The following is a 13,474-nucleotide window of genomic DNA, read 5'->3' as shown; positions in this document are numbered from 1 at the left end:
GTTCCATGTTTTCTTTTGATGGAACCTCCCTTTCCCAGATAACTTGGAGCTACTTATTTGCGTAGTTTCTTGTTTTCAGATGCCAATTTGTGTTATGCATAATTACCACACTACGTGTCCGGTTCCGATCGGCTGATTAGTAGCATGAATTACCTTAATATGGTCCTGCATCTGAGCGCAATCTGAATGCATAAAGCTTGGCGATTCTTAATTCAAAAAGAGACTGCAGACAAGGACACCCCCATGATATATGTAGAAACGAGTTAGGGCGCGTTTGGCAATATTTATGTTTAATTTTTTTTTTTTTTTTGTAAAAGTAAGAATATATATTAAGCTTTGGACAAATGAACAAGAATTCGGCACCGTAACTCACACTTTAGCTGTGGGGGCAGGGAGAGTGTGAGGGTGCCGAATCAGAAAAGTACAGAGAGAAGGAAACAAAGCAGCAACCAATCGGCTGAACTACAAGTAAAAAAACAGACCAACGACCCTCAGGCACCCCTCCAAAGAGCGAAGAGACGGAGGAGAGCTAGGAAGAGGACGCCGAGCTTAAGATGGACGGATCAAACCCTCAACTTCTCTGGAGTCGCTTGTTTCTTGGAGTAGGCGGGACATTAGAGAACAAAAAGCCTTATCCTTCACAACCTTGATCAAGTGATTTTCATGGCCGGAATTGCCAAAGAGTCACCTCGAAAGATGATAGAATTCCTTTTTCCCATATGAAATGACATAAAGTCCCAAGAGAAACGGGCAATATTGTGAAAAAAATCTTTGCCGGATAGGAATTTGAGAGCCCAAGAGAGGTTGTCCTTCCAAACTTTGTTCTTCCAAGGTAAATTACATCTAGAAGCCCAAAAGAACGCAAGAGTCGCGACGTTGTGCACTCAAAGAACAAGTGGTCCACGGAGTCCGGAACGGGAGCAGCGAAAGCACAAATAGAGAACTCAATCCTCCCATAAGAGAGAAGGAGAGTTTGAGTTGGCAGCCTATTTTTTGCGAGCAACCACAAATGAAATTGAAATCTAAAGGTGCAAGGTCATTGTCCCAAATAAGACGAGCCCAAGACACTCGATTCTTTTTAACCCTGATGTATTTCCAGGCAGAGGCAACAGAGAACGAACCTGATGGATCTTCTTGCTAGGTGAAGCGATCAGGGATCAGCATCAGTAGAAAGAATGGGCATAGTAATTCCCATATTTGTGAGGAGATCTCTCAAAGAAGCACCCATGGGAGAATAAAGGTCCGCCACTGGGTGAATAGCTTGGAAGGCGACGGCTCTCCACAAGGTCCGGCGGGATAAGTAAGAGAAGCGGGCCAAATTCCAGCCAATTGTCGTGCCATAAGGAGACAGAGAAACCGTGGCCATTCTTCCAAAAGAAAGAGAGCCTAAAGTGTCTTCGAAGTTGAAGGATTTTTTTCCACGCCCACGAACACGTACTGGGTGTGGAGGAGTTCCAAAAGTTGTCATTCTTTAAAAATAAGAATGGATCCAACGACACTAAAGAGATTCTTTATCAGTGAAGAGAAACCAAATGTACTTAAGCAAGGAAGCAATATTGCAGTCTCTCAATTTCCGAATACCCAAGCCACCTTCATTTTTCGGGAGGCAAATGTCATCCCAAGATACTTTGGCACCGCCTCGGCCAAGCGAGGTGCCCTTCCATAGAAACTGTTTTAGCAATTGTTCAATTCTATCAAGAACAGAGATAGGTAGAGAAAAAACACTAGCCCAAAAGGCTTGGATAGAATGCAGTATTGATCTTATAAGTTGAAGCCCGCCAGCAAAGGATAAAAAGCGGTGAGCCCACGATTGAATTCTTGCGGTAATACGATCAATCAATGAAGCATAATCAGCTTTCCCAAGTCTTGAAGTGATAATGGGCACCCCTAAGTACCGGACCGGGAGTCGACCTACCTGAAAGCCAAATGCAAGCCGAATATTCTCTCTGATGGAAACAGGGCCTCCTGAGAGAAACACCTTGCTCTTGTTTTTGCTCGGAAGCAATCCACTCCAAGATGAGAATATATCAAGACTTCTCTTAAGGATCGTGGCGGAAACCCAATCAGCTTGACAAAAGAGAAAGACGTCGTCGGCAAAGAAAAGATGGGTCAGCTTTACCTTCTTGCATCTCCAAAAGTATTTGAAGCCTTTCACCGAAGTACGGGAATTTAAAATCCATGAGAACACATCCATAACAAGGGTAAAGAGGTACGGCAACAAAGGGTCCCTTTGGCGAAGGCCTCGACCTCCAGAGAAGAAGCCATGAAGTTCGCCATTAATAGAAACGGAAAACTTAGGTGTTCTCATACACACCATTATCAAATGGATGATCCATTCCGGGAATTTGAAAGCTTGTAGAGTGAGTTCCAAAAAATCACAGTCTACAGTATCATACGCCTTTTGAAAGTCCACCTTAACAGCACATTTCGGAAGGTAAGGATCTAAGTGAAAACCAGAGAACAATTCCTAGGCAAGAAGAATGTTATCTCTAATTCTCCTTCCTTTAACAAATGCATTTTGAGATGATCCAACCAAAACATTCAAAACAATAGCCACACGATTAGCTATAATTTTTGTAATAACCTTGTAAATGGTATTACAACATGCGATAGGTCTAAAGTCTGTGACTGCAGTAGCATTCTGAACTTTGGGAATCAATGTAAGGATAGTACTGTTTACCTCTTTTAAGAGGAAGCTCGAAGCAAAGAAATCCTGAACAGCTTCAATAACCAATGGCCCCACAAGATCCCAGTTGGTCTTGTAAAATTCAACCGAAAAGCCATCAGGACTCGGGGCTTTTCCTCTTGCTAGGGAGAAAAGAGTATCCTTGATCTCCGAATCTGTGACCGAGCAAGAGATGGAGATGCTTTGAATATTCGAGAGAGGTCGATGGATGAGCTCCTTCATCTCATGAAGAGACGGTTTTGAGAGGCACGCCTGAGGTGAGAGCAGCTTTGAGAAGTAGGACACAAACACTTGAGGCACAAGGGCTGGATCATCTATGAGGACACCAGATGAATCCATAACCGAGAGGATGTGGTTTCTGGTCTGTCTGTTCTTAACCAAATCGTGGAAGAATCTAGTGTTCCGATCACCATTTTTCAGCCAAGTTACATGAGACTTTTGACAGTAAAAGGACTTCTCATGGCCCCGCAGTTGGACAAAGGCACGTCGCTGGTTTTTTTCCAGGTCAGCAAGAGATGGATTAGAAGGATCATCATGAAGCCCAACCTGAGTGATGCGAAGGGCTTCTCTAGCTTCAGCTGTCCTCATCAAAATGTCAGAGAAAGACTCTTTGTTGAGTAATATGAGGCGAGCTTTAACCAATTTCAACTTGGACACGAGGCAGAACATCGGAACTCCCAAGACTGGCGTATTCCAAGCTTGATTGATGCAAGATGAGTAATCTGGGTGTTCGGACCAAAAATGAAAATATTTAAACGGCTTCCTTCTTGACATCGGATCAAGCACTCTAACAATCATAGGAGAGTGATCAGAAATACCCGGATTGAGAAAGGAGGCTTGAGAGAAGGAGAACCGATGGTTCCACAGATTGTTAATAAGGACCCGATCAATCTTGCACATTTTCCTTGCAGCACCAGAGGAAGTAGACTAGGTAAAACGGAGGCCAATGTATCGAAGGTCCACCAACTTGGTTTGACCTAAACATAAACGAAACTCTTCAAAAGATGGAATCCAAGCGTTCAAACCCCCCACCCTATCCGATGGGTCCTTAATGGCGTTAAAGTTGCTAGCTACAATCCAAGGCAAGTCTTGGAAGACTTCATTGTAATGGATTAGATCATCCCAAAGGGGCCTACGACTGACAAAAGTGTGATCACCATAGATCATAGAAATACAGCAAATCATGCTAGAAGAAGTAGAGGAAAGAAAACCATGAACAACTTGCTTATTTGAAGAAATAGGAGCAAAGTCAACTACACTTGGGTCCCAGTCAACCCAAATTCTGCCACGAGGAGCATAATCATAGTTCGCTATCCATTTCCAGCCTCTTAATAAGGTCGAAGATATGGAATCAAACAAATCTTCGAGCATCTTAGTCTCAAAAATACCGATCAAGCAAAGCTTGTTGGAGAGAACAAGCTTCCTTACCTTAGCACACCTAACAGGATTGAGGATACCTCTAACATTCTAGAATCCAAAAAACATATGTACACAAGGAAGGGAGGTGGTTACCTCTTCATAGAGGCTTTGCGGCTAGTAGAGGTGGCCTTAGCAAGAACCGAAGCAGGAGGTTCAGGAAGTAGACGATCCAGCTGGTCTTGAATAGAGTCTGGCTTTGCACAAGACATTGTCCCCCGAGGTGAGGAACTGATGGATAGTAGATCATCATCCTCCGAGATAGCATGAATACTAGAACTAGCAATCTCATCCGAGCCAATAGAATGTCCCGAGAGGGAGGTGCGGTCCAAGATCTTGGTAGTATTATCATGTACCTTAACAGGTGCTTTCAAAAGTCCCTTAGAAATCCGAACAGGAGGGAGCACAGGTGGTTTAACCGATTTAGCGGAAGAGGTCTTCAAATTCAATTGCTGTCCACCTCTGGTAGCGCCTGCCACACTAATAGATGCCGCCTTCTTAGAAGAAAGAAGCTTTTTATTTTTATTTTTACCTACCACTTCATGCCATTCCTCACCCACGGGAGGAATAAGTGGAGGGGAAGAAGCGAGGGCAGGCGCGACTTCACGCATAGTGACTAAATCAGAGGAACCAGCATCGTTTCTTGTAGGTACAGGCAGAGCAATCGAAGGCGACACTTGGGAAAAGGCAGCAGCTTCCGTATGGGGAGCAGCAAGTTCCCCACCGGCTTCCAAAGCATCGAGAGGCTGCTGGACTCTTTCTGAATCCTGTTGCTGATGCGGGGCATGAGCATCCACCAAAATAGGGGAAGTGGGGGAAATAGGGGAAGCAGGCCTGTCCTGGGGGAGTTGAAGGGGAGCGGGAACGACTGATATAAGAGTCTTAGCTGCAGGCCTCCTCAAATTAGATGCTTGGCGAGGGGCTAGGGGATTGCAGTTGTGGCTAAAGATGCCGCACTTGGAACAAACTTGTGGACGCCATTCATATTCCACAGCAACAATACGAGAATTTCCATTATGAACCAGCAGTATAGAATCACAAGAGGGCTGATCTGTAGTAATTTCAACACACACACGAGCAAAAGCTAACATATCCATTTGCTCAATACGATGATCCACATACAAAGGCTTGCCAACCGCACTCGCAACTTTGCCAATAGCCTGAGCCGACCAAAAGGAGAAAGGAAGGTTTCTCAACTTGACCCACACGGGGACAATTAAATGGACGTCTTTCTTGAGTTCAAGACCAGGCTTCCATTGTTGCAGAATAAATGGAACCTTCGCAACTATGATTGGGCCACATTCGAGGAGCTTCCTCCTAAAATCCATATCAGGAATATGCAGCACGAAGAAACCTTGTCCGTTTGCCATGACTTCGGTGAGGTACGGGCTCCACGCCCTTTTAAGAGCTTCCTCAGTAACTTTAAATGGAATTCTCCTATCTAGATAATAGCCAATCAAACAATCATGGAGTTTGGGGTCGGCAGCCTGAAGGTCAAGGTTTGACAGCTCAACCATTGGTTTATCATCCAAAAATGCAGGAGGGGTGAATTCTAAATCGTAGCCTTTCCTCAACACTTGAGCAACAGACGCCCAAGAACGGCTAGTTGGATTTGCCTCACCCGTAGGCTGAGGCCGGTTCAGTCTGGATCTACCTCTGCTTTTTGTGCGAACGCTAGCGGGTTACGAACAGGGATGGGAATATCCGTCTGTCTTGGATCAGGGGAAAATGAGGGGCTTCGCCCCTTATCCTTGCGCGAGGGCCCATCAAGAGAAGGTCGACTTACAACTTGAGGGACATGGGCGAGAGAACTTGGCCCTTCATCAACACGAGAGGCCCGGCGTAAGCCGAGGCCATCACGGCAAAGAATTCGAAATCCAAAACCTAGACAGGAGAAAAACCCTAATTGAATTCATCCATAATCGGTCCGAAAAGAGTGGACATACCGGGGCCAAGCTTCGGGGTTTTGTAAGGAGGTAGAAGACGCCCTAGCCTACCAAGAAACAGCCCCAACCAACGGTTAAACAACCGAGAATCAGCCAATGAAGAAATCGCAGCTACAGTAACTCGGGTGCCTGGCTTGAGAGCTTCAATGAATAGTAACCCCGCTTTACCTCGGACTGTTTTTAAACTCGTTTAAAAATTATTCCAGAAAAGAAATAGAAAAAAAATGTTTATGTTCCGAGGAACAATTTTTGAACAAAAAAACGCGTTTGGTAAACTTGTTAGGGAATAAAAATGAACAAACACGTTTGGTAAATTTGTATAATTTATTTATTTATTTTATTTTTTATATTTTCTTTCTTATTAATTTTCCTTTTTCTTCTTTTGGCTGGTCGCCGGCCTCGGCCATGGTCGGCGATCGGCCGACGAGGCCGGCGGCCTCGCCTAGCTACAACGAGGCTCGCCGGCCCTCGGCGGGTCGAGCTCGCCCGGCCGGCCGGCGAGGCTCGGCATCACCGGGGCCACCGCTAGGCCACATTGACCGGGGTGGTGGCCCGGTGAGGCCGAGCCTACCGGCCGCCGGGCGAGCTTGGCCTAGGCGAGATCGAGCTCGCCCGGCCCGATGCAAGATCGGCCTCGCCTTGGCCGGGCGAGCTTGAGCTCGCCTAGATTCGATGAGGTCGAGCTCGCCCAAAGGCCGGCGGCGAGCCTCGCCGGGGCCGGCGACGCTCGGCGGTCGTCGGCCCTCGATGGCCGGTCGCCGGCCATGGCCGAGGCGCGGCGACCGGCCAAAGAAAAAGAAAGAAAAAGAAGAAGAAAAGAAGAAGAAAAAAGAGAAGAAGAAAGTGTTCCTAAATTTTGTTTAAAAAAAGAAATAACTTTTTTTTTGTTTGTTTTTTCCAGATGTGTTTCGGGAACAAAAAAATAATTTTGGAACAAAAACTTAAACAAATGCGGTTGTTCCTTTTTTCCCAGGAACAAAAAAAACAAAAAAATTGTTTAAAAACAGAAAAAAAGAAATCAAAACAAACACAACCTTAATGTCCTTGAAAACAAGGGAGGTTCTTGTCTCTGAACTAAACCACACGGGTGATGCAATCCGCCTTTGGAAAATCACTGGCTATTTGTGTATGGTTTACAGAAAAGGAATTGTAGCTACCTACAAATCGGATTAGTTTTAGACCCAAACATGGAGAACTCTCATATGGTCACTGCTCCGATAGGTTAAATGCATGGATTCAATGCGAATTTATCTAAACTTTGGCATAAAATGATGTGGTCTCTAAATTTTTAATTTGTTCAATGTGGCATCTGAATTTAAGCCAAGTGTGCAATGTCGTTCTTTAAATTTTAAATTGTTCATTGTGATCCACGAACTTTGGATGTTTTTATATATTTTAGGAATTAAATTGAAAATATATCAAAAAGTAAAGATCATATTGAATAAATTTAAATGTTTAGATATCATATTATATATTGAGACAAAGTTTATGGAGCACATTAAACATATTAAAAACTCAAGAATCACGTTATACATTAAATCATAGTCATTTATCATCAATCCCATAGGTTTTACGTAGGCAATCTTTCTTTTTCTCTTGTCCAACGCATCCTAAACTTCTCTGCAAAAGAAAAAAACATCCTAAGCTTACAAGAGTTTGCGCAAGATCGTCGCCTACTTCCGAACGTCGGGCCAAATCCTGGCGACTTGTCCGAGCGAGCGCGGATTGTGGTTGCGTCGTCGCTCAGCGTGTCCACAATTGTAGCGCTCCGAAGCCCTTTCCCGATGGAGCTCAGTGAATGACAAGCATCGATCGCATCAAATCCTGCTCAGACAGAGAGAAATCCCCGTTTCGATCGAGAGCTTGGAGTCCCTCCTGAATCTCGATACACGTCCATGGTCGAATTCCTCGCTCCATGGAACCCGATGACGAAATACCCACTTCGTCGATTCTCGACCCTCTTCAGTTCAGCCCCCGAAACGCCCCTCCCCATCAGCCCCGGCCCCCGCCGGGACCCGATTCCGGTGCCCCACCGGACGTTCCCGGAACCCAGAGGGCGTGACCTCGACTTCGTCAACGTCGCGCACAGCCACCTCGTGCACTCCGACTGGGACAAGCTCGAGCCGCTGAGCGCCGGGCTGACTCCTCTCCGGACGATGCACGTCCTGCTCAGGATCCGCAAGGACCCCGTCCTGTCGCTCGAGTTCTTCGACTGGGTCCAGCTCCGGAGCCCGGGCGCCCACACCCTCGAGACCCACTCCGTCGCGCTCCACGCCCTCACCAAGAACCGGAAATTCAAGTCCGCGGAGTCCATCGTTCGGGCGCTCGCGGCGGCCGGCCCGGTCGACCTCGCGCGCCAGCTGTTCGACGCGGTGCTCCGCTCGTACCGGGCGTGCGACTCCTCGCCTCGGGTTTTCGACTCGCTGTTCAAGACGTTCGCGCATTTGAAGAAGTTCCGGGACGCCACGGAGACTTTTCGCATGATGAGGGAGTACGGGTTCCTGCCCACGGTGGAGTCCTGCAACGCTTACCTGAGCGCACTGCTCAGCATGAACAGGGTCGATGTGGTTTTCTCGTTCTATCGGGAGATGCGGCGCTGCAGGATCTCTCCGAATGTGTTCACCCTCAACATGGTCGTGTCTGCTTTCTGCAAGGCGGGAGAGCTCGAGAAGGCGGTTGATTTGTTTCGCGAGATGGAGAGTAAGGGCTGTTCTCCTACGCCGGCGTCTTACAACACGTTGATCGCGGGGCATTGCAGTAAGGGCCTTCTCAGCTCGGCCGTGGAGCTTAAAGATAGGATGGAGAAGGACGGTGTTCATCCTAACGTGATCACTTTCAATGCCCTTATCAGTGGCTTTTGCAAGGAAGGGAAGTTGCACGAAGCGAACAAGATTTTTAGCGAGATGAAAGCTTCGAATGTGGCTCCCAATACTGTGACTTACAATACTCTGATACACGGATATAGCGAAGCGGGCAACAGCGAAATGGGAGGGAGGCTTTTTGAAGAAATGTCGAAGTACGAAGTGAGGGCCGATATATTGACATATAACGCATTGATATTGGGACTCTGCAAGAATGGTAAGACAAAGAAAGCTGCTTATCTAGTTAAAGATCTTGATAGCAAGGGTTTAGTTCCGAACAATTCGACCTTTTCGGCTCTCATCAGAGGGCAGTGTGTCAGGAATAACCCCGACGGTGCATTTCAGCTGTATAAAAGCATGATCAGGAGCGGGCGTCATCCAAACGGTGAAACTCTCACTATGTTGATGTGTGCTTTTGCGAAATGTGATGATCTCGATGGAGCAGTCCAGGTCCTCACTGAAATGGTTGATAGGTCGATGCTTCCTGATTCAGATATGTTGTCTGAGGTTTGCCATGAACTTTGCCATTGCGGGAAAGATCAGTTGGCAATGAAACTGTGCAGTGAGTTGGAAGCTAGAACTCTAATTCCAGTAGGTTTTGATAAAGAGCTTATCTTTAGAACTGAGTGATGGAAACTTGATAGCAGCAGTTAACATATGACGATTCTTTTGAGTGGTTCTTGAAATGTAAATTCTTTCGATTCTTTTTTCTTGTTGACAGCAGACAAATCAATCTTACAGTTTAAAAACAAATGAGTGTCTTTTTCTGTGGCCAGAGAAAAAGTAAGCCTCTTCGCTTTTTAAACTAGAAGGCATGATGCTCTGTTTGTGTTGCATTCACTGCTTCCACTGAGAGCTCATCCCTTCCCTTGTCTAGTGTTGAAGTTTATTTAGATAATCTGAACCCGCTTATCAGGTTTCATCCACAGCTTTCGAGCTAAGCAATCCAAATGGAGATTAACATAAGTAGAAATTTTGCATTTTTGGTCGTTTTTTGATTTTTGGGCCGAATGGCACTTAGTTTGGTTGGCAACCTTAAAATTTAAACCAAAGAAAGAGGGTGCACCAAGAGCATTAACTGTGGAACGAGATGGCAAGAAAAATAACTTAGACGGACACCAATGGGAGAAGAAAGTCCCACCCCAACAGAACCTTTGAATCCTGTTACTTGCACACCACCTCATTCTCCCCAAATTGATCAAATCATAAGCCTTTTTTTTCAATCGGAGTAGCCAGTGAGGACATCAAATTGAAGACATTTCCCAGCCACATATGACACTGACTTATGCTACAGGTAACTGTGGATTAAATTAGTAAAAGAAGGAATATGCAGCATAGCGTGGATATCTTGGAATCTAACTGATCGATTAGCCGTTGCCTAAATTACCAACAAGAGCATCATTCTTCTTCAATGGCTTCAGCGGCAGATATCACGGAATCTAACCGATCTCACGGAATCTAACCGATCGATTAGTTGTTCGCTTACATGCTTAGCCACAGATATCATATCAAGTATGACACTTGGATCCAGACCTGCACCTCCCCGCTAGGTAAGACCACAAATTAACCCTTTCCTGTTGATGGAAACAGAAACAGCAGAGCTCATCTGTGATTCTTCCTCCAAAGTCGCATCTACAATGCAATGCCTGCCCACCTGGACAAGGCAGAAGATGAGAATTCGATGGTGACACTAAACAAATCTGGAAGTGGAGAAATACTGAAGCTTTAATACCTTTGTCAATGTAACAACGGCAGGAACCCCAGATGTGTCGAATTGTAAAAATTCTTCATCACTGATGTCAAGATCGGGTTGATCTTCACCGGATTCTTCGGCTGCGACATGCACTCTGGGGATGCCTGTGTTGCTCAGAGCAGCCTCCACTCCAGAAGTAGCAACAGAGGGGATGCCAGAAAAAAGTTTAAGAGCATACTACACTAAGGACCTTGTGAATCAGGACACAATTAATTACGAAGTTGAAGGTACCAAATATATCGAGCCCAAACCCATCTAAGAGTATGTTTGACAAAACAGAATGCTCGAGAAAGATGTAGCTTGATGGAAGCACCAAGAGCATCTATGAGATTCCCATCTGAACTGACAACAAGACCATCGATATACGGATCCCAACAGACTTTTCCTTCCACAACTATCAGAGATGACAAATCAATTCCAGCACCTGTGAAATATAAACATTCACAGCTTGTGATTTAATACACATCTGATAGCACGCGGCCAAAAGAATAAAAGAAGAATATGTTTTCCCTCAGAAAAATGCAGAGAAAGAAAGTTTAAAGGATGGCTATTATGTAGAAACTCGGGGCATTTCAAAGTCAGTACGAAAAATTTCAAACCTGCTGCACTTTTCCCACCCAAAAGACATCGCTGAAGAGCGACTGAGAGTTCTGTTGACAACTCCTCACCCCCGCTACCCTGCATAAAACTGCAATGTTAAATTGAAATAACTATCAGAAGTTAAGAACAATATGGTGCAGGATAGTGACAATAAAACATCCAATTTGCAACTGAGTTTCCACAGAGAAAAAATTAGCTTTCTGTTGATTTTGCTCAGGGGGAAAAATGAGAATATCCACAAACTGAGTCGGAGACCAGATGCCATCTAGAAGCATTTAGCAACCCCGAAATAACCAAGTCAAAGTTCATTTTGAAATCAATTGGCGAGCTATCAGTTAATTTAAAACTGATATGTATATCTCTACTTGTGTACCAGAAGCATACTGTATCGAACATAACGTAGCTCATACAAACAAAAATTCAAAATGTCAGTAATTTTTTTGGTTTCTGTTGATCTTGCTCAAGAAGAGAAATTTGAAAGCTAAATCAGAGACCAGATGCTGTCTAGAAGCATCAATCAACCCCATAAGAACCAAGTCAACGTTCAGTTTGAAGGCAGCAATCAGCTGCATATCAGTAAATTTAAAAAGTCATATACTTATCTATTCTCTAATTGTGCACCGGAAGCATACTGTATCAGACATGGTGCAGCTTATATGAACAAAGTTTTAAAATGTTAGTATTTGGCTTCAAACCCACCCTTTCATTTTTAAACAATATCAATCCACTTATTCTACTAACTTCATAGTCAGGGACATTCAAAAGAAACATGAAGGAGAGAAAAATTAGAACTATCAGATCTATGCAAACTAAAATTACCAGAAGAGATATGTTGTGAAGCCGCAGAATTAAAAGTATAGGACCTCAAACATTGGAGCGGCAGTTGGGCTGCAATCAACATATATAGAAACCTTCCCTCTGTTGGGTTGTAGTGGACTTGGTCATCCAATTTTAGCCTGCATTGGAAAATATCAGGAGGGGATAATGAGTACCACACTACGAAACACAAACACCAGGGTGCCATGGGCATACTGAGTAGAAACAGAAAGAAAACTCCTCACCACCAAACTGCCAAGACCTCCAAAAAGAAAAAAAGAAAGAATCATGCTTTTTCACACTGGCAATGACATCAGTCCCACCCATTCTAACTCTGCCGAGCCATTGGCCTGTCATATGTGCAAAACAGTATTTGCATTGGATGTATCTCACCACATAAAACATCAAGCGTGGCATTTCTATGTACCGCGAATCAGCGATTATGAAGTACCTGAGGAATGACCCCGGTTTCGACATATATGGGTCCGTAAGTTAGTTGTTTACGACCATCAGAGCAGAGGTCTTGGGCTATGCCCCCTTGTATGAATTGCTTTTCTCCAAGAGATAAACCGGTCATCCTGCGTAAGCAAAAGAAAACTCTGATCATCGTAATAATACTGGAGCACAAGGAGCAAAGACATGTGATGCTCGAAGAAAACAAGTTTCGGCTGCTCCCAAATTTCTCTTGCCAAGCCAGACATAATCGTTTCATCCATTCAGACAAGCCCATCAGTTTCCATGGAGATGACAACATTGCCGCAATGACCAGCTTTACAGAGGTTCTATGCGCTCTCACAACTACCAAATTTTGTGAAAAAAGTTCTAACTTCTGCACTTCCAACCCCATTAGAATCGATAACTGAACTTGGGTACATCATTAACAAATCACACATTGACCTTGGTTTCGACGGCGAACCGGCGAGCTAGGCGGGGGACACAGTAGAGACTAGCGGCGGCCCGGAGTCGGCGAGCTGGAAAAGAAACGAGAGAGACGGAGCAGGGTTGCGCAGCCAAGAGCGGAAGGCAGAGACCGAAAGAGGTCCGCCGGCGGCGGCGGCGGCGACGGCGGCGGCGAGAGTTACGGCGGCGAGAGGGTGGGACAGCTCTGTGCGAGCGAGGGAAGAGCGAGAGAGACTGAGGCAACTATCTTGTTTAAACTAGTCCCTGGATTTTTTGTAAATGTTCAATTAGGTCCCTCTCCTTTTTTTTGTTTGTGCAATTGGATTCTTAAAGTTATTTTTAAGTATCCAGTCGACTTTAAAATGACTACTGGTTACTCCTAAAACGGTTTAAGATCTGAATAATTGTAGCTCACCCTAACGCTTATGATTTAGTAATACTTATTACAGTCCTATTCAATGTATCTTACATTTTTCAATTTCATAATAGGAAGTCA

At 44.9% G+C, this 13,474-nt stretch overlaps 1 protein-coding gene and 1 pseudogene across 1 annotated transcript; one reads left to right on the top strand and one right to left on the bottom strand.

Moving 5' to 3' along the window:
- The first annotated feature begins 7,717 nt into the window (after positions 1-7,717).
- On the top strand, positions 7,718-9,618 carry LOC104453419 (pentatricopeptide repeat-containing protein At4g26680, mitochondrial). The gene has a single exon (XM_039316680.1). It carries the CDS (start codon positions 7,944-7,946, stop codon positions 9,537-9,539), a length of 1,596 nt encoding a protein of 531 aa, XP_039172614.1. The 5' UTR covers positions 7,718-7,943; the 3' UTR covers positions 9,540-9,618.
- A 708-nt stretch (positions 9,619-10,326) lies between these two features.
- LOC104455514 lies at positions 10,327-12,655 on the bottom strand (annotated as a pseudogene).
- Positions 12,656-13,474: the final 819 nt, after the last annotated feature.

Source organism: Eucalyptus grandis, chromosome 7 (assembly GCF_016545825.1).
Source record: "Eucalyptus grandis isolate ANBG69807.140 chromosome 7, ASM1654582v1, whole genome shotgun sequence".
NCBI classification, from domain to species: Eukaryota; Viridiplantae; Streptophyta; class Magnoliopsida; order Myrtales; family Myrtaceae; genus Eucalyptus; species Eucalyptus grandis.
This window is presented reverse-complemented; position numbering and strand designations above follow the sequence as displayed.

Bases quoted from the DNA above. Each gene is read 5' to 3' on its own strand.
- LOC104453419 (XM_039316680.1), top strand. From the start codon at position 7,944: ATGGTCGAATTCCTCGCTCCATGGAACCCGATGACGAAATACCCACTT.